The sequence below is a fragment of the Adiantum capillus-veneris genome, chromosome 17 (genome assembly GCF_014529385.1).
Source record: "Adiantum capillus-veneris isolate H3 chromosome 17, ASM1452938v2, whole genome shotgun sequence".
NCBI lineage: Eukaryota > Viridiplantae > Streptophyta > Polypodiopsida > Polypodiales > Pteridaceae > Adiantum > Adiantum capillus-veneris.
The window spans coordinates 86645435-86671051 of NC_140947.1; the positions used below are offsets into that span (position 1 = coordinate 86645435).

At 46.9% G+C, this 25617-nt stretch overlaps 2 protein-coding genes across 2 annotated transcripts in view; one reads left to right on the plus strand and one right to left on the minus strand.

Annotated features, from left to right (window-relative positions):
• LOC147437641 (argininosuccinate synthase, chloroplastic-like) overlaps positions 1-25617 on the minus strand; it is a 58346-nt gene that overhangs the window by 8169 nt on the left and 24560 nt on the right. The gene's annotated exons all lie outside the window — the stretch shown is intronic.
• Positions 123-3046, plus strand: LOC147437642 (uncharacterized). Its single transcript, XM_086485906.1, has one exon. It carries the CDS (start codon positions 134-136, stop codon positions 3044-3046), a length of 2913 nt encoding a protein of 970 aa, XP_086342032.1. The 5' UTR covers positions 123-133.

The following is a 25617-nucleotide window of genomic DNA, read 5'->3' on the forward strand; positions in this document are numbered from 1 at the left end:
CTCTCTCTCTCTCTCTCTCTCTCTCTCTCTCTCTCTCTCTCTCTCTCTCTCTCTCTCTCTCTCATAGGCTTCAGAGAGGCAGCTCACCTGCTCACATCCTTGACCATTCCACCACTACCCATTGGGGCTGACCATGCATATCTTGCCCTCTTTCACTGGCTCACCCATCTCACACACACCACCTACACTCACACCACACACCACCATACATTTCACACATGAGCTAGCCAGAGTTTACTCATCACATGTCTACGAGGGGATCTACACTCTCGACCCAGATACACCACTCTCTACACTCACTAGCCAGCTTTCCGCAGTTCTACACACCTCAGCCCTCAACTGCTTTCCACATACTACCCACACTGGTAGACCTCCACCCTCTGGGACGATGCCGCAGAACCGGTGGTACGACGAGGAGTGTAGGGATCTATACAGGCAGCTACGGGCTCGACGAGCCTTGGAGGAGATCACTGAGAGCGAGGTCCGGCGACAAATGAAGGCCATCACACGCCGTAAACAGCGGGCCTTCGAAGAGGCACAAGAGCTTGAGCTATACCACCTTCTCATGAGTACAGACTGCGTCACCGCATGGAGGATTCTCAGAGAGCCACGCCCTACCACCCCCCTGGAGGATCCTCAGATCTGGCATGATTACGCCGAGCGCCTATACCAGATACCTGGGCAGCCAATGATCCCGGAGCCACCCGGCCCTCGACCTACCACCTCGACTTTCTTCACATCTAGTATGGTGAAGAGGGCTATTCGACGCCTCCGGCATGGCCACTCAGCAGACCACACTAGACTACAGAGCGAGCACCTCATCTATGCAGCAGACACCCTCTCCCCCTTGATAGCACGTCTCTTCAACCGCGCTTTGGTTGAGGGACTACCAGAGGAGTGGACCATGCACACCATTGTGCCGATCCACAAATCTGGCGACACCTTGGACCCAACGAACTACAGGACTATCATGATTGGCCACACATTGGCCAAACTATATGGGGCAGTTCTTGAGGCAGAGCTCAGCACATACGCAGAGGCATCAGGGCTACGTGCACCAGGACAGGCAGGGTTTCGACGCACTTTCTCGACCATCGATCACATCTTCGTGCTTCGCTGCCTCATCGACGGAGCGAAAGCACGGAAGAGACGACTCTACTGCTGCTTTGTGGATTTCCGCAAGGCTTTTGACACCATCCCTAGAGAGAGACTCTTTCAACGTCTCCAGGAGCTACAGATACCATCTGAGATGATATGGGCCATTCATTCTTTGTATGCACAGGTCATAGGTAGAGTGCGGTGCCCAGGTGGAGTATCGGACCCCATTGCTAGCACCATTGGTGTGAAGCAAGGATGCCCCCTCTCCCCGACCCTATTTGGTCTCTACATCGACGAGATAGCAGATTACATCCTACGAGCAAGCGGGGCGGGCTCCGACTTGGCAGTTACACCAGTCCATATTATGCTCTATGCAGATGATATTATTCTAGTTTCTGAGACACATGAGGGACTACAGAGCCACCTACACGCCTTGGATGATTTCTGCACACATCGAGGGCTCACAGTGAACCTTGCCAAGACCAAGGTCATGATCTTCCACACCTCCAGGACAGTCCGGAGTAGAGCAGTGCTCATGGTAGCAGGTGGACAGGTTGAGGTAGTTGATTCATATGTATATTGGGGGGTGACTTTCACTGGCACCACAAGCAGATTTTCCATGACCCAGGCAGCCAGAGACCGGCTTACACGAGGATATGCAGCACTGGCCACCTTAGAGCGCAGATGCCACCATGCCCACTTCCAGGAGCCCCGCACCAAGGGGTTGCTTTTTGACACTTTAGTTACACCTGCCATGATGTACGCTGCCGTAGTATGGGCACCAGGACTCTCAGCATCTCTCTGGACACTGATAGAGCGCCCACAGATCATTATGATCTCTCGTTTGCTCCATATCAAACCATCAGTACCACACGACATCATCAGAGCAGAGCTAGCGGCACCCCCAATGCTAGTAGACGCCCTCTTCCAGACAGTTTGCTTCATCCAACGCATGCGAAAGCTTCCACCAGACAGACTCACACGCAGAGCTTTCGAGGCATCGATACAGCTACATCAGGAGGGGGGCACCAGAGCATGGTACTCACAGGTCACAGAGTGGTTCACATCCCATGGCTTGGACATCACAGACTTGCCCCCTTTTCAGTATGATCTCGACTCCCCATACATACGCCTCTCACACCATGAGAGGAATCGAGTTCTCAGACAGGATCTCTGGCAGCTATACATCCGAGAGACATGGATCACACCCAGAGAGCCTCTTCCTACGAAGAGGCAATACTACAGAGACCACTTCCTGACCATCCTAGCAGATGGTTTCATCCAGAGACAGAGATACATGGATGCCCACATGCCACATAGAGCACGGGTCGCCATTGGACAGCTCAGAGTATCATCACACCAGCTAGGGATTGAGGCAGGGAGAGCTGCACATGTCCCCAGGGCAGAGAGGATATGCAGACTTTGCACAGCACACATTGAGAGTGAGGAGCATTTTGTGTGCAGATGTAGAGCATATGAGGGGATCACAGGTAGATATCCGACTTTGTTTGCAGATCAGCCCACCTTACACCAGATTCTTCAGTCCAGAGACCAGCGACTTTTCGGCCGCTTCCTCATAGAGGCACAGCAGCACCGGGACTCTCTCCTTCAGACATCATCAGTCGAGAGAGACGAGCGCCAGACGCAACTTACAGATTTCTTCCAGAGGGGCACAGTAGTACCACCATCCGAGACTACTCAGAGAGGAGTGACTCTACAGCAGGCTGAGGAGGTCCGAGCTCGCAGACGTCCACGTCCCCATGGGCGTAGGGCACCCCGACTTCACCAGAGAGAGATCCAGGAGATCCAGGAGCGCTACTACAGATCTCTAGAGGAGAGACGCATCCGGGCTTTTGCAGATCCAGCCACCATCCTACGGGGATTGTTCACACCTCACCCACCCATGCATCATGTCTTACACCCTAATTACGGGACTGGATGGAGCTAGAGATATGATAGCATTTCTTTCATGATTGTATATACCCCAGCATATAGGATTGCATCTCTCCCTGTTTTTAGAACCCCACCCTTGTAACACCTCCCTCCTCCCTCAGTCCTTACACAGGATAGCTATTTTTGCTTTGTACCTTTTCATCCTTCACAGGATATCCAGAGGACACCCACCCCATGTACTTTGATTTGTCTCATAGGCCAATTTCGGCCTCCTATGGACGTTAAAAAATCTCTCTCTCTCTCTCTCTCTCTCTCTCTCTCTCTCTCTCTCTCTCTCTCTCTCTCTCTCTCTCTCTCTCTCTCTCTCTCTCTCTCTCTCTCTCTCTCTCTAAGGGCCTTGGTACCCTTTTGTACTACGTAAGTACGTAATCAAATTACACGCCCGAAGGCAATACAACACAAAATATGACAGATTTGATAGTGAAACCTATTACGGAAATTAGAGCAGCAACAGAAAAGGGGAAGATTGCTTTTTACAGGGATGGAAAGGTGGTGATATTAGAGCGACGCCCCGCATGACGGTGCAAGACCTATGGGACCACACTTAAGATGGCAACCTGGATTTGTAATGGGTCACTCCGTCTTGATGTAGGGGCACAGGTGAGCAGATATAGATGGGAGACAGTCTGCAGACAGGAGACCAAATCGGAGCATCGAGGACGGGGCTCAAGGGGAGTGGCAGTTCTATTCACGGAGGAGTTGCAGCCACTGATATATATAGCACGCAAGGATGAACAAGCTAGGTACATGCGAGTGAGGCTCAGGGCAGAGACGGGCAAATACCTCTACATTGCTATTTGTTACTTTCCTCCTAGTACGTCAGTATATGCATCACCTAGAGGACAATGCCCCTTTGCTATTTTGGATAATGACATATGGGAGTTTTTCAAGGATGGTGACATTATCATACTAGGGAATTTCGACTGCCCACCACCAGACAATATTTTATATGATACTTTCGAGGAGATACTTAGGGAGCTAGACGTCACAGAGATGGGTTTATCCAGACTATCACAAGATGAGGAATACACTGAATATGGCAGATACTTGATAGATTATGGGAACCGCACATAGATTGGCCATTGTGAATGGCCTACAAAGATTTTCGGTGCCAGCATAGTGGATTATGTTATGGCCCAACTAGGTCTCATTCCATTCTTTCAGGATTTCATGGTGGGCACTAGGCCAGTTGGAATAGCAGTTGATCATGCTATCTTGTCTTTCACCCTGACCTTTCAGTTCAGCACAACTCCATTAGGAGAGGTCCCCACACACACTCGGTATACCTTCATGAGGGAGACGGATTTTGTGTATATGGATGAGATATACAGGCAGCTATGCACCCAGGAGCCAGGACGGCCACTAGATGAACTCACTCAGATACTGGCACAGACGCTCCATGATGCAGCATCAGAGGCATACCTCCACAGCCAGCCCACAGGGAGACGATCTGGGAGTGGAGCATGCCCCAGAACAGTTGGTATGATGAGGAGTGTAGAGAGACGAGGATCAAATTACAGGGGGAAGTGCTCATGGGTATTACCACACATAGACAGTCACGGATTATCTTTCGCCGCCTAGTGTGACGAAAGAAAAGGGCTTATCTATCTCAGCTAGAGCGGGATCTGTATCAGTTATTTATAAGTCAAGACTCAGGCGAAGCATGGAGGCTATTCCACGAGCATTCACAACCACCAACAGTCACCTCCACTGAGACATGGGGGGGGAATGCCACATCTCTCTACACAGCATCAGGGCAACCACCTCTGTCGGACCCACTAGAGACATGCCCGGAGACATGTTCTTTCTTTACTGCCGAGAGGGTAAGGAAAGCCATTGACAGGATGAAGACGAGGAGAGCACATGATCATGATGGTCTGGTAGTAGAGCACTTCATCCATGCCAGAGATATGCTTGCAGAGCTCCTGGCTATGATGTTTAATCGAGCCATGTATGAAGGCTTCCCGCAGACTTGGAGTATGTCTACGATTGTGCCTATTTTCAAGTCAAGATCCCACGATTCCGCGAATTATCGCACCATCATGGTTAGTCACACATTAGCTAGGTTGTATGCATCTGTTCTTGAGCAGGAGCTAAGTAGATGGGGAGAGTGATAGGGCATAAGAGCACCAAGGCAAGCAGGTTTCAGGAGAGGTTTCTCCACTCTTGACCAGATTTTGACACTCAGAGCTATTATTGAGGAGGGTAGACATCATGGCAAGAGGATTTATTGTAGCTTTGTGGATTTCCGCAAAGCTTTTGACACAGTGCCAAGAGCCAGACTTATGCGCAGACTACAGGACATGGGTGTGCCGACAGAGCTGATATTCTGGCTCTATATAGGACAGTGATGGGGCGAGTACGCACCACTGAGGGAATGTCTGACATGGTCCACTCCACTATCGGAGTAAAGCAGGGATGCCCCCTATCCCCGACTCTTTTTGGGATGTATGTGGATGAGTTTTCGGACTATGTAGAGCCTCAAGGAGACAGAGGGGACTCAGCTAGCAGGGACATGGATTCTGTTGTTACTATATGCGATGATAATGTGCTGATTTTTTTGACTCTCCAGAGGGGATGCAGCGTCATTTAGATGCTCTGCATACCTTTGCTCGTGACAGTGTATTGTCTGTCAATCTGGGGAAAACCAAGGTTATGGTCTTCAACACCACACCACACGGGTCAAGAGGTCGGCACCCACATTTACGTATGGCCAGGAGACTGTGGAGTACACAGATGCATATACTTATCTTGGGGTAGTTTTCGGTGGACCGGTGTTTTCACTAAGGAGAGCATCGGAGACTAGACTGACGAGAGCATATGCACCTTTGGGAGGACTAGAGAGGATGTGTTCGCAGGTTCAGTTTCAGGAACCGCAAACAAAGCTCTGGCTTTTTGACACTCTAGTGACTCCAACTATGCTCTATGGAGTTCAGGTATGGGGACCCTCAGTAGACCACCATGGGAGATCTGGCAACGCAGATGGATGGAGATGTATGGAGAGGCCTCTGGTCTCTATGATCGCTCGATGATTCGGGCTAAGGCCTCAGTACCGCATGAGATTATCCGAGCCGAGCTAGCCCCCCCCCCCCCCCCCCCTCTTGGTGGAGGCATTGATTAGATCACTATCCTTTATGCACAGTCTATGGGATCTCCCCAGGGACAGATACGCTCGGCTTGCCCTGGAGTCATCTCGACAACTAGCTCTACAAGGCGATACAGCATGTTGGTATGGACAGATGACAGCATGGTTTCAATCACATGGTCTCAACATGGATAGATTACCTCCGCTTCAATACTCCCTGGATGCACCCTCCCTGTCTCTCACACGGACAGAGATCACCAGACTCATACGCCAAGATCTGATTTAGCTAGATACCGGGAGCACATGGATACAACCGACACGGGAGTTGGGCACGAAGATGGCCTTCTACAGAGAGCATCTTCTCCAACTCATGGAGGACGGCTTTGTGACTAGGCCTACATACATGGATACATGCTTATCTCATGGGATAAGATGCGTTATTGGCCAGATACGCACATCCTCACATCAGCTCCAGATCAAGACTGGCCGATTTCGAGGGATGCCAGCAAGGGCCAGGATATGTCACCTATGTAACTTAGAGCCAGAGACAGAGCTGCACTACACATGTCACTGCTAGGCATACTATGAGATAGGCGGCCGCTTCCACTGCCTGACTAGAGAAGGTTTCGGACCTTTTTCTAATGTCATGAGATACAAGGATGAGAGATGTCTCGGATTGTTCCTGCTAGAGCTGCGCAGACTTAGGGAGAGCTTGCTAAGGACATCAGGGGAAAGACAGTCTCAAAGACGAATCACAGATTTCTTTACACCAGCCAGAGGAGAGCCAACGGAGCAATCATTACAGCAATCTCAGAGCCTACTCATACTAGAGGTACGCTACTTGATCGAGCCACTGAGCTTGGCAAATCCAGATGCCCACGACCTCAGGGGGTCTCCCACTACCGACGAAGGCTGCAACAGAAGATACATATCACTTTAGCTCGACATGCAAGACGCCCAACCAGAGTACTGACCATGGAGGAGGTCAATGAGATTCGACAACGATCGATGAGAGATTTCATTTGAACCCACCAACCTCCCCCCCGCCCCCCTACCCCCCCCAATTTCCTTTCTCCTTAGTGTTTTGGTGTTAGTTCTTTGTAACTTTGTAATTTCCGTACTCAGACATGGTATTAGATTCACCACTTGTAACTTTTTAGTCTCATAGGTCATTTTGGCCTTTTGAAGACGTTAATATAACATTTCATTTCATTTCATCTCTCTCTCTCTCTCTCTCTCTCTCTCTCTCTCTCTCTCTCTCTCTCTCTCTCTCTCTCTCTCTCTCTCAAAAAAAAAGAAAAAAAAGGGGGGATAGATCTTTAAGGTCTCTTGGGATAGTTTCATACGATGTTAAAATTCTCTTCTTCTTCTTCTTCTTCTCTCTCTCTCTCTCTCTCTCTCTCTCTCTCTCTCTCTCTCTCTCTCTCTCTCTCTCTCTCTCTCTCTCTCTCTCTCTCTCTCTCTCTCTCTATATATATATATATATATATATATATATAGATATATATATAGATATAAAAATAAGGGGGGGGAGGGGGTGAGGAGCCTTTTACCCCTTTGCATTACACACAACCATTGGTCATACACAAGAGATGTGGAAAGTAACCTTTGTCGGTCTTTCTCTAAGTCTGACATGTTTGAACTTCAACCTTTGACTTCTTATTTTCATTGAGTTCACTTAAGTAGATCGAGTAAACAAAGAGACTGGATTTCATTAATTTTGAAATGGCCGAAGCCGATACAAGTGGGACAGACTCGTCCTTTAATTTTACATCAAGAGCGCCTTTCTCATTCTTCAAAGTGGCCTTTCCTACCCGATAGTTGACCACAACGTCGTTCTTGTGGTACCAAGGGATCCCCAACAGGAGGTCACACCCCTCCAGAGGCATGATGTAAAAGTCTTCGTGCCCTAAATACCCCTGACAATGCAACCGAAGTTTGTCTATGACAGGTGTAATAGAAACATCTCGCCATAGTACCGCTAGAACTCCCTCCATCGGTAATCCCATTTCTTCTGGCGTAATTCCGATCCAAGCCGCCAATTCAATCGAGATGAAGTTGGCCTTGGCTCCTCCATCGAAGAATATAAGCACTTCCTGATCACGTACTTTGCCCCACACTTTACAAAGCTTCATACTCTCGTCTGTCTGTTTTGGATTTGTCCCCATAAAATCCACAACCAGTCTCACCTTTGTCTTCCCTTTGTTTGCATGCTCCTCCGCCGCTCTGGAACTCTCCAATTTTTCTTCCGCTTGATCCTTCGTTGTTTTGTTAGGACACTTTGCAAGAATGTGCCCCTACTCTCCACAACCGTATCACTTTCCCGCTTTGTAGGGCTCAACACATTGCTCGACTAACAATTTTGGGCCGGTTGGTTTCTTCTATTGCTATTTACCCTTCCTCTTTTTACTGTCGAACGAAACTTGTCCCTTTTGAATGGACGCTAGCCTGTTTGAAGGCAATATCGCCGTATCTCTTTGGATAAACCGTAGCAAAACTGCTCAACTTGTTGCTTGAACTTGAAAGAAGAGGCTCATAGAAAAGTATCCCAAAAACTCTGGCAATAGTCGTCCAAGGAGTCTTCTTTGGTCATCCTCAAATGATTCCGACATCCTCTTCATAATCTTTCGTAAGCCAAGTAGAAATGAAAACGCGTTTGAAACTTTAACCACTTTGTAGGCGCTTCCTTGCGCAATAACAAGGTAGAACACTTTGTGACGCTCTTCGTACTTTGGAGTGTTCGAAAAAACGTCCTCCCGAAAGGACGATGTCAAACAATTGTATGAATGCAAGAGCTTGGTGGGTGTCCTTATAGCCTGAAAACGTATCAAACCTGAGTGCTTTCCCACCCTCTGTAAAATCCTGGGTCTTCCCTCCTTTCTTCTCAAGATGGTCATATTGATTCAAACGAAAATGATGTCTTCTCTTCTTTCCAAACATTGACTCGTCTAAGCCAGAACTATCAAAGAACAAGGTGTCCTCATCGGAACTTTCAGAGTGTTTCCAATGCTTTCCAGATTTCTTGTGGGAATTGCTCTTCTTGGTTCGCTTGTTCTTCTTGCTCTTTTGAGTATTAAGCCAGAACTATCAAAGAACAAGGTGTCCTCATCGGAACTTTCAGAGTGTTTCCGATGCTTTCCAGATTTCTTGTGGGAATTGCTCTTCTTGGTTCGCTTGTTCTTCTTGCTCTTTTGAGTATTTCTTCGCTCCAGTGCTTCCCATCCTCCTTGCTGGAGTCAAAGGAAGAGGAACTCTCCGAGCTATCAGGAGGTGAAGATGAGCTAGGGTCATCCGCAAAAAAGCACATGCTTCTTGGATTTGCTAACTGCCTCGAAAGTAGATTTCCAACCCAAATAGCCAAGACTGATCGACTCTTCTTCCAAACGCTGTTCATAGTCTTTGACCTGTTGCTCAACAACAGCGTCAAATTCATCTTGCGAGTACAGTTTTTGCTTGTCCACACTCGGCTTTGCTTTCTGGTTCATGGCCGACTTGAGAGGTGAGTGAATGGTAGCCTTTCATCGCGAATGACTCTCGTCAAGTGGATGATTCTTCTAAAACTTTGCATATTGTGGATCCTTGGAGTACTTGAGTATCTAATTAGCGCAAGTGTCAACCAGCAGTTGACGCTAAAACTCCATATTGTTGAGATAAGTTGGCATAACAGATACTCTGCTCCCAATTCCTTGGTGTTGAATTCACTATATACCTAGATGGATTTAAGATAAGCCTAGATTCACCCTTAAAGGAAAGTGCAAGGTATAGACCCATGGTACTCACCTACAAGACAATATAACCATCAGCTCCATCATGCATAGTATCGACTAAATACCACGATTTCCCCACTAATATTGCTAGTGCCCAATAGTGGGTGTTGGGTGCAGAACTAGGTACTAACATATGCTCCCAAACACCACACACACACGTGAGCATACATGAACACAAAATTCAGCGTACTGACTTTTGTTCATGACTTCGAAAATCAAGGGCAGACTCAGCCATAATGAAGCCTAGCACTAAAAGAAGCATTAAATCCAAAAATGTTAGCACAAAATTGAGATAGCTGGATTCACTACCTAAATTCATGTGTGTTATGGAAAAGGGATCAGATCCTTCGTAGAAGAAGAATCCTCTCATCTCTAATACCACTGTAATAGTCTATAGACTTGGACACTCCAAATCAAAGATCAACTGCAACACACATGAGGGAACTGCAAACAACTGGATAAATTGAATAGAGAGAGAGAGAGAGAGAGAGAGAGAGAGAGAGAGAGAGTCGACACATTACGGTGAAGTCCGAGCCAAGATGCACTAGCCCCAAAGACTAGCACTCCTTCCGGTATTTCTTTATTATTACTTTGCAAGAGTACAATATCAAAGGGTCCTCTTGTTAAATTTTATAGCATCTCAAATGAATAGCCCAATGTGATCCCAATATATATTTTGGCTTTAGGTATTTATTTTACTTATTTGTCAAATCTTGGGTAGGGCAATTTGCTAAGGTGACCATATAAGCACACCTAGCCCCCATTGTAATATCATCAATTCATTGCCAATATTTATTTTGGCTTTGGATATTTATTTTACTTATTTGTCAAATCCTGGGTACGACAATTTGCTAAGGTGACTATATAAGCACATGTAGCTACCAGTGTAATATCATCAATTCATTGTCAAGGTTGGTTGGTTCAGTACTCTCTCTCTCTCTCTCTCTCTCTCTCTCTCTCTCTCTCTCTCTCTCTCTCTCTCTCTCTCTCTCTCTCTCTCTCTCGTATTCTCCCCATTGCTCTACGCTTTTGCATCATCGACTTTGACATGGTATCAAAGCTCTTGGCTCGTTGATCGCAGTGGAGGAGAAGGGGAGGCGTGGGAGAGGAGTGGTGGCGGCATTGTCACAAACGGCTGACATGTCAAGGAAAGAGCCAAAACCCAAGGCTAAACATGGCTGTTGCGACACAAGAGAGATTCACTTAAAACACTTCACGGAACCAAATCACAGTTAAGTTGAGTCGACACGGCCCGGCGTAGTTCCGTGCCAAGAGAGATTGGCCCCTAAGACTGGCACCCTTTCGGTATTGTTTTTTGTATTAATCTTTGAGCAAAGTAAAAATACAACTCCCGAGGGACCTCTGCTCTTAGACTCTACCTCCAGATGCCCTGCAAAGTGAGGCCCCGGGGTTCCTTTTATTCTTACAAAGGGATGGCAAAAGCAGAGCCCCAAAAGCAGTAACTCAAAAGAAGAAAGCCCAAAAGCTGCCAGTGCTTTCCTCAGAAATTCGTACAGTTGTGCCACGTCAGCGCTATCAGTGCAATTTATGGAAATCCGTACGTTCTGTCACGTCAATAGCCAGCCCAATTTGTGGCGTCCATACAGCCAGCCACGTCAGTAGCACTTATGCAATTTAATTTCCTTTGTGTCCCTTTGTCCCCTCGGCAATTGCCCATAAGTTGGGAACAACTTATTATCAGTTGGTTATGCCATGTCAGCAATTTGTGACATACCCCCTTCTTGAAAGAATGGTAATCGCCCTCGATTATGCTTGCAAAACAGATAGAGGCCATAAACCAATTCAATAGACACTGACTCTAAGTACCGACACACTAGACACGGCACATCTAGCACTTGTACAAGACGACAGGCACATCGCATCACATGACAGATCAAATTAATCACAGAAAGATTCATTCTAAATCTCAGACCATGACTGTTAGTAACATATTTAGTAATCGCATCTAGATCCATCCTAGACCTCACTAATGTCAAATTAACTAATCCTTATTGCGATCATGTCTATAGAGATTCTCAAGACCGAATTGCTGCAGTCATTTTGTCTTTCAGTTCCTGCATTCAAACAAATCAACGAGAGAGTACACATCATTCAGGTTCAATTTCGAGAATTCCCATTTTCCATCATTCATAAAGTCACATAGCAGAATACTGTCAGCACAGCAGTATCCTTGAAATCCAAAGGAAAATCAGTGACTCTATTCTATCCAGGTAATATGTGGCAAAGGAGCGGAGTGACTCTCCTCTTGTGCAATCCCGTCTGCACCAGATTCAACCTTGCTGATCCACGGGATCTTTCGGAGTAGACGCAGCTAAACGGAAAGCCTCAAGGTAAAGTTCCAAAATTTGAGGAGTATCTGCTAGGTCCTCCTCCATCCACTTCACATCCAATGCCGAATAGTTCTTAAATTTCAATAAGAACCGCCGAATCACTTTACCTTTCACTTTTCTTTCCTTATGTGCCAAAATCTGTTCTCGAACAAGTATCTCCTCGCTCTCTGCCACTTCAGGTTGCGCATCAAGCTCCCCATCAACTGGCACCTCACCCTTAAAGGGTTTCAATAGACTCATAGGAAATGCATTGTAAATCTTCCAAGTCTCTGGCAACTTGAGTCTGAAGGATGCATCATCTATCTTTTCGTTAACCTGGAAAGGGCCATAATATCTCATGCTAAGCTTTGGAAAAAGCCGCTCCTTTCCCTTTCGTTTTCTCACACATGCCTTTTCAAAACGTAAGAGCACCCAATCATCTTCTTTTAACTTCAAGTCGCGTCGATGTCAATCTGCTGCCTTCTTGCGTCGTGCTTGAGACTTCTCTAGAGCCTCTCAAACCTTGGCAAAAGCAATGTCCAAATCCCTCATATACTGATCAGCTTCAAAAAATTTGTCTTTAGTGCTTCGAAAGGGAGGGACCTTCTTAGCACCTTCGATTATCTCAAATGGCGCCTTCCGCCTCAAAGAGTGAACCATGTTGTTGTAGGCAAATTCCACCAAAGGAAAATAATTTTTCCATTGAGTCTTTTGATCAGAAATGTAAGACTTCAATGAATCCAAAACCACTGAATTGGCTATCTCAATTGCCTATCTGTCTGCGGGTGGAATGATGACGAGAACTGCAACCGCGTGCCAATGTTCTCCCAAATAGCCTTCCAAAACAAACTCGTGAATCTGGGATCTCTGTCGGAGACTATGGTCTCAGGCATGCCATATAACCGAAATATTTGAGCAATGAACAATCTCACTAAATGGTCCGACTAGATTGTTTTCTTTACTGGAATAAAGTGAGCTTGCTTGCTAAATCTCTCAATGACAATCCAAATGCCATCATGCCCACTTTGTGTCTTCGAGAGATCAAAGATGAAATCCATAGCAATGCTTTCCTAGGGGCGGGTGGGAATGGGTAAAGACTGTAATAATACTTGTGCCTTATGCTTGTCAAACTTGACCTTTTGGCATACTAAAATATTGCGAACAAAGTCGTCCACATCCTTTTTGAGTCTCGGCCAATAGAAGTAACATTCCACTCCCTTTAAGTCATAAGAAATCACATGGCCTTCTTGCATCAAGCCCGCTCCCAGACTACGACCAAAAGCATCACAATAAACTTCGAACGGCTTTTGCAAATCTGGCAAAGCCAACACTGGTCCAGTAGTCAATTTTTCTTTAAGTGTCTCAAAAGCGGTTACCTCTGTCGATCCCCACGAGAAAGGCACTCCTTTGAGTCAATAAGTCCAAAGGTGAAGCTATCTCTGCAAACTTCCGAATGAACCGCAGATAATAAGAGCACAAGCCCAAAAAGCTTCGAACTTCATGAACATTCTTTAAGTCAGGCCAATCGAGGATAGTCTCAATTTTGGACGGGTCCATCTGTACTCCTGCTGCTGAGACGATGTGTCCCAAGAAATGTATCTCCGGCATGAAAAACTCGCTCTTTTTGGCATTTATTACTAATCTATGCTCGCGCAATGCCTAAAAGACCTGTAGTAGATGATGTGGGTGCTCTGCTTCATTCTTGGAGAAAACTATAATGTCATCAAAGAAAGTGCCAACAAAAGACCAATACTCTCGAAAAATCCTATCCATCATTCGATTGAAAGTTGCTGGAAGTCCAAAGGGCTTCCATAAGATAAATTTTCATAGAGATGCGCAAAGTTGGTCTGAAAAGGAGACTGGAGGATCTTTTGGCTGTGAGCCTGCTTCGCTCCTAGGTGCAGCTGCAGAGAGGCCTAGAGCAACACCAGCCCACTTGCATGGAGGAGCGCCAGAGACAACCCCTTGTTTGGAACCCCATGGTCAACACTCAGAGAGGTCAACACTCAGAGAGGCCACTTGGTTGGTAGTAGGCCTCATGTTTCTTGGGGTCCCATGGCAAAGGGTCCAACACGCACTCTAGGTGACTGGCTACAGTTCTCAGGTTTCGCAGAGGAGCTTCAGAGCATCCAGCTACAGGGCATGAGAGGGGTGCAGAGCATGTGTCAAGACATCAGAGGCATACCAGCTGAGTGGCTTACACCTCTAGAGTCAGCAGCACCCAGATGGATGGGGGCCTTCACGCGACAAGAGGTCCTCATCGCAGTTCGGGCTTTCTTAGGGACTGTACCCTCCATGTTTTTCGAGTTACAGGGCAACGATCGATTGCACAGAGTCTCAGTAGAGGCTCCACAGGTTACAGAGTGTTGTTTTTGTCAGAGTGAGCAACGAAAGGTGGAGAGAAAGAGAGAGAGAGAGAGAGAGAGAGAGAGAGAGAGAGAGAGAGAGACAATGGCGATGGACACACAAGAGACAGATGGAAAAGGTTGGCAAGCCACAATAACTCCAGATGGCAAAAACTGTTGTGTACAAGATGGCAAGATATATGAATGGGAGAGTGCATCCACCCCTAGGGCAGATCAGAAGCCCCAACGACTATGCACAAAAAACCCATAAATGAGGAAAAAATGAAAAAGGACCAGAATAGGTCCGGCCAGGCAAAGTGTTGAGCAAAACCCTAAATGTCCCTGAAGATCCCTGTCCAGCAGGTGTACGGGTGGCCAACCCACAACCAAGGGCCAGTGCACGTTATGTGTGTGAAGCCTGTAGGCAGGGTGCGAAGCATCTGGAGATGAAGAATCTCTAGAGGGTGAAGCCATCAGCCTATGAAGGGCTAGAGATGGTGGTGGTAAACGTCTGTTGAGAAGTCGTCCCATCTTGGGGATCTGAATCCTTCTTGCGGTCAAGCCGTCGAACACTTTTCTGCAAAATGACCTTTCTTTCCACAATAGGTACAAGTAATGTCAGGGCAAGCAGGTTACAACCAGGTCAAGACTGTCCGAGAGCACTACCATCCCTACTGGATGTAGAAACCAATACAGTAGAACCCACAGAGGCGTCCGAGGTGGCTCTGTCCTGAATGCGTGAAGCTATCTGCTGCACAGCGGGTAAGAGCTCCTCCCAAGTGATAGGAGTAGGGCGCGTGGATATAGAAAGTGACTGGAACAAGGAATCACAAGTGTCGAGAAGCTTGAGCTGCAACTGAGTTGCCATGCCTTCGGAAGAGATCTGGTTACCACAAGCTGCTAGCTCATCACGGAGCAGAAGCATGCGGGATATGAAGTCTTGGATAGTCGAAAATGACGAGACCTGTAAGTCCATCTAAGTCTTCTCCAGAGCGAGGATCCTTCCGGGTGTCTTCGCGTCATACATGTTCCAAAGGAAACCCCATACCTCATGTGCAGTGGTGTGAGAGCGTAAAGACGTCAACACGCTATCCGCACAGTAGATGAGTGAGAAAGAGTAAATTTTGTGATGGTTCAGATTTCAGTGATCCACCATAGCCTATGTAACCACAGTACCTGATCCGCCAGGAGCAGTACCAAGAGAAGAAGTAGATGAGGAGCCAACACGTGTAACTACAGAACAGGTGGTAGCTGATGATGTCGATGTAGGAGCACCAGCTGCAAGAGCAAGGCCGGGACACACGGCATTGGCAGTATCAGTAAGCCAATCCCAAAGGTCAAACTGCATAAGCATCACCATGATCTTCATCTTCGAGACGACAAAGTTGGAGCCATCAAGCTTTTCGTCGGGAGGAAAGATGGGCATGGCTAGGAGTGTTGCCATAGATACAGACAAAAAATCAGTAGAGAAGTTTCGTGTGTAAAATCAGAAGCAAAGGTGAGGATAGGATCGGAAAACCACGCCAGATAGGACGCCGAAGACCGCAAAGTAGAGGGTAAGTGACGGGAGAGGCAAGAGAAACCTGAAGGGATGTTGATGAAGCAAAGCCGAGGTGCTATCCAAACTTGAAATCGCAGCAAAAGAGAGCTCTAAACACCGCGAGAACGCAGGGGTTTGAGCAAAACACCGGATGCCGAGGTTGGTAGGTGAGGGCTGTAAATGCACTAAAACGGGCTGAAAATCTGCAGGTAAGTGATCGGGCAACTGTTCAGCTTCCAAGTGGGAAGACCAAGGGGCAAGGAGCGGGGCTCCGACTGTCCAAGATCTACAAGAGAAAACGCTGAAGTGTGGCTGAAAACGCTGGTCCAAGCTGTTGCTGTCCTGCTCAAAAAACGCTAGGCAAATGGCTATCCTCCTGCAACAAAAACGTTACAGCAAGCTGGCTGAAAAACGCTGATGCAAGGGAGGGGCAGCAGGTGACGATCAAGGTAGAGGGAGGGAGGGCGAGAGCAGAGGATGCAGAAGAAGGTGCCGTCCACCAAAAACGCTAGGGCTGAAGCAAAAAACGCTGGTCCCTACTGGTAGCGATGAAGCAATTCTTTGCGATGAAATCCTTCGTAGAGTCCTCCCACGTGTAGGCGATGGCAAATCCAAGCCTAGAGCTTCGATACCATGTCAGAGTGAGCAGCGGAAGGTGGAGAGAGAGAGAGAGAGAGAGACAATGGCGATGGACACACAAGAGACGGATGGAAAAGGCTGGCAAGCCCCAATAACTCCAAATGGCAAAAACTGTTGTGTACAAGATGGCAAGATATATCAATGGGAGAGTGCATCTGTCACAAAGTGATAACGTGGCTGCCCGAACCCTAACCTGCTGAAACCCTAATTCTGTTGAAACCCTAAATCTGCCAGAAACCCTAACCCTGGCATGACACGTGGCAGCAATACGGATGTCCGGAATCTGTGGCGGAATTTGTGCTGGCTGTTTACGGCAGCTTTTTGACATGCTTTTCCTACGCATATTAGCGAGAGAGAGAGAGAGAGAGAGAGAGAGAGAGAGAGAGAGAGAGAGAGAGAACTTGGAATTGCTTTATTTGCCAAGTAGTGGCATGAGAGAGAACAGCAAAAAGGAGTGCTTTATTTTTTAAAGCTTTTGAGCATTTGATTTTCAGCTGTTGGGGCTCTGCTTTTAGCATCCCTTGTAACCATTAAATATGTGAGCAGACCTCATAACTCAAGGCATCTGGATGCAGAGTCCGAGTGTGAGCGCATGCCCGCACTCTTGTACTTTGAACTCAGATTAATACAAAAAGAAATACCAAAAGGGGCGCCAGTTTTTGGGGCCAATATATCTCTAGGCACGGAACTCCGCCCCCGGCCAGTGTCGAATCAATTGTGAACTGTGAATTGTTTTGAAGTGGTTGTTTGGTGCTGTCGTGGTAGATTCTTGACTTGGAGTGTCCAAGTCTGTTACAGTGGTATCAGAGCACGGCCGATTTCTCTTCTATGGGAAATCTGATCCCAAATTTTTTTCCGCGCCACCTATGGCTTCAGGCAAGGATTAGTCGACTCCCTCTGCATCCAATGATGCGGGAAGGGATCACAATCAAGATTCGCGCGATGAGTATGGCCGCCTCGGCCTACTCAGGCGGAGCGTCAAGAGATGGAGCACCGACAATTGATCAGCAATGCAACAAAGGTGATGCTTAATTTTGCAAAGGACCCGAAAATGGCAAAATATATGAGCAAGACCTCTCTGGAGGAGGTGCACACGCAGTGGCGGAAAACCACAACACCACCCCCAAAACTTGCTCTCAAGAAACCTCCTGTTCCCAAGAAGTATATAGAGAAGGAATTAGAAGAGGTGGGGGATGCACGACTTGCTCAGCTTTTTGACGCGCAGAACAAAGCTGAAAAAGCACGACAAAAAGCAGAAGAAAGGCGCCGACTTCCCGGGTTACTTGGGTCGTCAGTCTACCTTTGAAAAAGCAAGAAAACAGAAGAAGCGTGTTCGATTCGAAGGAGTACCCAGTTCTTCTTCTTCTTCTTCTTCTTCTTCTTCTTCTTCTTCTGACAGTTCTTCTAGCTCATCTGATTCGAGCGAAGAAGACCAAAAAGGCAAAAAGCGAAGCAAAAAGCAACGCTTCGGAAAGGGCAAGAAAAAGGCAAAGAAGTCTAAATCTCACCCCGTGAGTGACAGTACAGAGGACTCGTCTACAAATAGTTCAGACTCTGATGAGAGCAACTTTTATGCAAAGAAGAAGAATTTCTATAAAGCCAATCAGTATGACTTTTTGGAAGACAAAAGCAAGAAAGTCCAAGAGCTTAAGGAAGGTGGACAGTCAATTAAATTTGACACGCTTTTGGGATATAGAGATGCTTCGAAGGCTTTGCCTTTTGTACAACAGTTTGACATCGCTTTCGCGGGAGGACATTACTCAGAGCACTCTAAGATTTGGAGAGCTGCCTCTTACTTTAAGGGGAATGCTCGACTTGGTGGTCCACGCTTCTATTAAGCAAGACTGCGCCAGTTACATGGCTGAAATTCAAGAGGCTTTTTATTTCTTCTTGGTTGACTCGAGAGTATGAACGGGATATTCGAACTGCTTGGAACCATCTTCGGATGACCAAGAAAGATACAGTGGACGCTTATTGCGAGAGATTCTGGAGCTGTTTTCTACCCGCCTCTTCATTTAAGAAGATCTCGTTCAAGGAGCACATTGAGCGGTTTGCCTTGGGTCTTCCTACAGAGATCCGAGATCACTGCTTGGAAAAGAAGTCAGCTTCTATTCAGGAGTTGATGAGTCATGCGAAACGGGGTTTTGCCATTCACTCTGTTAGTCTGACTTACCCCACCGATGAGGTCATGACACAACGAGCCAAACAGACTTCAACAAATGAAAGTAGAAAGAGAAAGAGCAACCCAGAAAAGAAGGATGCACAACCCAAGCTTACTCCTCGGGAGAGGGCTCACTTCATCAGGGAGGGGAAGTGCTTTGGATGCGGGGAAACTGGACACATCTCCGCGAAGTGCCCTAAAAAGGCACAGAAAGAACAGAATGACAAGGACGACGAAAGGCCTGAGAGTTTGAGAGCAGCTGAGGAACGTGGAAGAAAAGGCAAGATGAAAACAAGACTAATTCCAGATTGCTTGGGTACCGATCCCAACACGTTGGACGAAAGTACAGAACTTTGCCGAGCTTAGGGCAAAGTGAAAGACCAAGAAGCCCTGATCTTCTTTGATGGAGGAGCCAAGGCCAACTTCATCTCACCGGAATTGGCGGCGCGGCTCGAGATCACTCCCGATCAGATGGGACCACTTGTGGAGGCAGGTTCTAGCGGCACCCGACAGGGACGTAGCCATTACACCTGTCATTGGCAAACTTCGGTTGCATTGTCTGGGGTATTTGGGGCACGAGGACTTTTACATAATTCCTTTGGAAGGTTGTGATGTTCTCTTGGGAATTCCCTGGTACCGCAAGAACAACGCCGTGGTCGACTATCAGGTGAGGAAAGCGACATTGACTACAGAGAAGGGCAGAACAATTGTACTTGATATTAAACTTAAGGGCGAGTTTGTCCCTATTGTATCGGCTTCGGCCATTTCAAAGTTAATGAAATCCAGTCTATTTGTTTACTCGATCTTTATGAAAGAGTTGAGTGGTGAGGATAGGACAAATATGTCTGAACTTGATAAATAACGCCAAGATTTTCTCCACTCTCATGCCGATTGCTTCTCAAAGGGCTTGCCAGGCGAGTTACCACCTGCTCATCCTGAAGATCATACCATTGATCTGATACCTAGAAGCACACCACCGAACCGGCCACCTTACCGTGTGAGCCGAGCACAGAACGAAGAGATTATGAACCAAGTGAAAGACCTCTTGGAAAAGGGTCTTGTCCAACCTAGTACTTCACCGTATTGCTCTCCAGTGTTGTTGGTTTTGAAGAAAGACGGATCTTGGAGAATGTGCATCGATTATAGAGCTCTCAACAAAATCACCATCAAGAACAGATTTTCGATTCCTAGGATCGATGATATACTCGACAGATTACAGGGATCCTCGTGCTTTAGCAAGATTGGTTTGAAGAGTGGATATCATAAGATCCGCGCCGGGAGATGTCTACAAGACAACCTTTCGGACAACTTTTGGGTTAATTTGAGTTTTTGGTGATGTCTTTTGGCTTAACCAATGCTCTTGCGACATTTAACCGGATGATGGACAAGATTTTTCGAGAGTACAAGCTATTTGTTGGCACTTTCTTTGATGATATCATTGTTTTCTCCAAGAATGAGGCAGACCATAGAGATCATCTGCTTCAGGTCTTTCAGGCATTACGAGATCACAAGTTAGTGATTAATGCAAAGAAAAGTAAATTTTTCCTACCAGAGATACACTTTTTGGGACGCATTGTGTCAGCAACAGGAGTGCAAATGGATATGGCCAAGATAGAGACTATCCGTGATTGGCCCGATTTGAAGAATATACCTTCATAAGTTCAGAATAGTCTGAACTCACGAATAATAAGAGGGAATAAAGCACTCGTAAAACTATAAAAGCAAGGGACACAAGAAAAGAAAAGAAAAACAAAAACAAACAAACTATCCGTGATTGGCCCAATTTGAAGAATGTCCATGAAGTTAGAAGCTTCTTGGGACTGTGTTTCTACTATAGGCGGTTCATTAGAAAGTTGCAGAGGTTGCTTCCCCTTTGCATATCTTGACACAGAAAGGAGACTCTTCCTCGTGGGGACCCACAGAGGTGACTGCCTTCCAGACATTGAAAGAGAAATTGACTATTGGACCAGTTTTGACTTTGCCGGACTTAATTTGAAGTATATTGTGATGCTTGTGGTCGTAGTCTGGGTGCGGTCTTAATGCAAGAAGGCCATGTCATTGCTTACAAGAGCCGATTGTTCTCGAGGCCGGAAATGACAACACAGATTTATAAGAAAGAGCTTTGGCGGTTATCCATGCTCTTACTCAGTGGCGGCACTACATACTCGGAGCGGATTTTACTGTCTTTACAGACCATCAGAGTTTACGCTACTTCTTGTCACAGAAGCAGCTTTCGGAAAAGCAGATGCGGTGGGCCAACATCTTGTCACAGTTTCACTTCCAGATTGTCCATGTTCGGGGACAGAAGAATGTGGTGGCAGATGCTTTGTCTCGGAAGCCGTTGGTTCTCGCTATTTCCGCGATACATCATACGAGCTTCGAGGATATGGTCGACCAGTGTGCCACAGATCCAGATTTTGCAGATGTTTTCACACGGATATGGAATGGGGAGACAGTAGCGGGATATTCCATTCGAGACGGCTACTTGATGAGAAAAACCATGTTGTGCGTTACACAGCCGCCGTTGAGGGAAAAGGTTATGACTGAATACCACTGTCCACCTTTTACGGGTCACTGCGGCATCGCTACCACCATGAAAGGGGTAGAGAGATACTTCTTTTGGTCGAGACTCAAGAAGGATGTGGAAGAGTTTGTGAGCAGTTGCATGGTATGCAAGAAGGTCAAGTTTGACAGGCATAAAGCACAGGGATTGTTACAACCTTTGCCCATACCCACAGGCCCCTGGGAAAGTATTGCAATGGATTTCATTTTTGATCTCCCGAGAACACAGAGTGGTCACGATGGTATCTGGACTGTTATTGACAGATTTAGCAAGCAAGCTCATTTCATTCCAGTGAAGAAAACAGTCAAGCCGGATCACTTAGAGAGACTGTTTGTGGCCCAGATTTTCAGATTACATGGAATGCCTGAGATGATTGTCTCCGACAGGGACCCCGGATTTACGAGTTTGTTTTGGAAGGCAATTTGGGAGAACATTGGCATGCGGTTGCAGTTCTCGTCATCTTTCCACCCACAGACTGACGGGCAATCTGAGATTGCCAATTCAGTGGTTTAGATTTATTGAAGTCTTATATCTCAGATCAGAAGACTGAATGGGAAAAGTATCTACCTTTGGTGGAATTTGCCTACAATAACACGATACACTCTTCGACGGGGAAGGCGCCATTTGAGATTGTTGAAGGTGCTGTGAATGTTCCACCCTTCCTAAGCACGAAAGATAAGATTTTTGAAGCGGATAAGTATACGCGCGACTTAGACACGGCTTTTGCCAAGGTCCGCGAGGCTTTGCAGAAATCTCAAGAACGACAGAAAAAGGCAGCAGATCGCCATCATCGCGATTTGAAATTGAAGGAGGATGATTGGGTGCTCTTACGTTTTGAGAAGGCACGCCTGAGAAAGAAGAAGGGAAAGGAGAGGCTTTTTCCAAAGCTTAGTATGCGATACTACGGACCTTTCCAGATCTCTGAAAAGATCAATGATGTCTCCTTCCAACTGAAACTGCCTGACACTTGGAGGATTCACAATGCATTCCATGTGAGTCTCTTGAAACCTTTTAAAGGTGATGTGCCTGATGATGGGGAGCCTGATGAGCAACCCAAAGTGGAAGAAAACAAGGAGATCCTTGTTCCTGAACAGATTTTGGCACATAAGGACACGAAGAATAAAGGTAAAGTCCGAAGTCGGTTCTTGGTTAAGTTCAAGAACTATCCTGCATTGGATGCGAGGTGGATGGAGGAGGAGGACCTAGCAAATACTCCTCAGATTGTGAAACTTTACCTCGAAGCTTTTGGTTTAGCATAGTCTACTCCAAACGGAACCCAGAATTCAGCTTGGCCGGAGATCTGGTGCAGTGGGATGCACAAGAGGGGAGTTACTCCGCTCCTTTGTCAACAGATGCCTCCATTTTGATACTAGACTCAGTGATGTCTCTTTGAGCTTCAGAGATACTGAGAGCTAACAGTATTCTGCTGGATGACTTTATGAAATGGAATTCCTGAATATGAAACTGATTTGTCCTTGACTTGTTTTTAAGTGCAGGAACTAATAGACAAAATGACTGCACCATTTTGGTCTAATCGATCTCGAATAGACATGGTTGCAATAGGGGTTAGTCAATCGGGCATCAATGAGGTCCCGACTGGATCTAGATGCGATTGCTAGCTACATTGCCGATAAATCATAGTCTAAGATATGAATGAATGTTGAATGTCATGTGATGTCCTGTGATGTGACTGTCGATTGGTACATGTGCTAGATGTGTGTTCCTAGTACGTAGGTACTAACTATCAGTGTCTGGTAAGACAGGTTATGGCTTCTGTTTGTTTTGCAGACGTAATCGAGGGCGATTACAATGCTTTCAAGAGGGGGGGGTATGTCACAAAGTGATGACGTGGCTGCCCGAACCCTAACCTGCTGAAACCCTAATTTTGCTAAAACCCTAATTCTGCCAGAAACCCTAACCCTGGCATAACACGTGGCAGCAGTACGGACGTCCAGAATCTGCGGCGGAATTTGCGCTGGCTATTTACGAGAGCTTTTTGACATGCTTTTCCTACGTATATTAGCAAGGGGGAGAGCGAGAGAACTTGGAATTGCTTTATTTGCCAAGTAGTGGCATGAGAGAGAGAAGCAAAAAGAAGTGCTTTATTTTTAAAAGCTTTTGAGCTTTTGATTTTCAGCTTTTGGGGCCATTAAATATGTGAGTAGGCCTCATAACTCAGGGCATCTGGACGCAGAGTTTGAGTGTGAGCGCATGCCCACACTCTTGTACTTTGAACTCAGATTAATACAAAAAGAAATACCGAAAGGGGCGCCAGTCTTTGGGGCCAATATCTCTAGGCACGGAACTCCGCCGGGCCGTGTCGAATCAATTGTGAACTGTGAATTGTTTTGAAGTGGTTGTTTGGTGTTGTCGTGGTAGATTCTTGACTTGGAGTGTCCAAGTCTGTTACAGCATCCCCTCCCTCCTATATATAGGAGAATAGGGAGTAGGTAGGGCAAACCAAAAGCCCCAACGACCATGCACAAAAAACCCATAAATGAGGAAAATTTGGAAAAGGACCAGAATAGGTCCAGCCGGGCAAAGTGCTGAGCAAAACCCTAAATGTGCCTGAAGATCCTTGTCCAGCAATTGTACGGGTGGCCAACCCACAACCAAGGGCCAGTGCACGTGATGTGTGTGAAGTTTGTAGGCAGGGTGCGAAGCATCTAGAGATAAAGAATCTAACAGTTTTCAGAGGATCCGAGTAGTGGGCATCTGCGGGAGGACTTGTGTCATAGATCTTGTCCCAACAGCTCTTGAGACAGGCCGTTGGAGGTTGTGGGCTTGGGAGAGCTGTCCACTGGCACGAGAGTAGTGGGATCCTGGAAAGTGGTTTTGGAGGGACCCTTTCTCTTCAGTCGACCATCCAGGGGTCCCTTTCTTTTAGACACTGTTCGACTGGGACGTCACATACTGACAGCACGGAGAGAGGCTCGTCTTGCAGCAGCACCTCATTGGCCGGAGAAGGGTCTCACAACTCAGTTCTTGTCAACCTTTTGGACGAGATTGTGGGACGCCAGACGTCCGCGGCGAGTCACTCTGATTCAGTGGCTAGTTGCACATAGAGCTACCGCAGTGGGGAGCTAGCTAGTACATAGTGGCCTTCCGGCAGCATGCGCAGCTTGTGACCATCCTCTGGAGAGTCAGTGTCACTGTCTGTGGGACTGCCCCATGGCACAACAGGTTTGGTTTCGGGTCCTTCGGCTGATGCCAGCTCTTTCCACAGCACGACAGTACACTTGGGGGGCAGCTACTTGGTCCACTCTCACGAGCCCTGCACTACAGTTTGAGCTATCCTCCACTAGCAAGATGATAGTGATACATGAGGGTCGACCTACACTCCAGTCTGCTACAGAGCTTACTCCGTAGGAGTAGTGCAGTGAGAGAGAGGTTGCTAGGAGCTCGTTTGTGGCCTAACACTTTGGTTCATCTGGCGGGCCCGCTGCTTCCGCATCTTTGAGGCTCGCCTTGTGCCACCAACGGAGATTGTTCGAGATTTTTGGCTGGAGTTGATCCATACTCTCAGGGGATAGTTTGAGAGACTTCAGGGCAGCTCCGACCGCATGCGGGAGCGTAGAGAGGCGTTCCTTCGACTCTGGCGCCTTGGGCCTTTCTTCACCATGGTCCGGGGTGAGCTCAGATGCCACTCCCATCCACCTGTGTGGCTTTTGCCTCTTCCCATCTCCTGATTTAGCCCTCATTGTACATATGTTGTTTTTTCATTGGGAGAGTCTCCCCTTATGATTGTTGTAGCCCTCTCTAGTAGAGGTGGTTGTAGCCCTATGGGCAGATTTATTACCTAATAAAAGGATCTTTTTCTTGGAAAATAAAAATAAAAATTTGGCATACTGTGGATCCTTGGCACACTGGAGCATCTGATTTAAGTTAGGTGCAGCGGAGTTGAAATGGTGAAGATCTAGTTTTACACTTCCACAAAATCCTTTCCTTCTTCCTTGCGTTAGTGAAAGCTTTGTGCTTCAATGAATGTTCCTTTTATGTTCCCTTGAAGAGAGGGGCTGAGAGAATGCAATAGAGATGTGTAGAGGGAGAGAGAAAGAGAGAGAAGAAGAGAGCGACACCCGATGGGGTCCCAACCAACCCTCTCAAGGGCCCCCCACATCGTTACCGATGTGGTA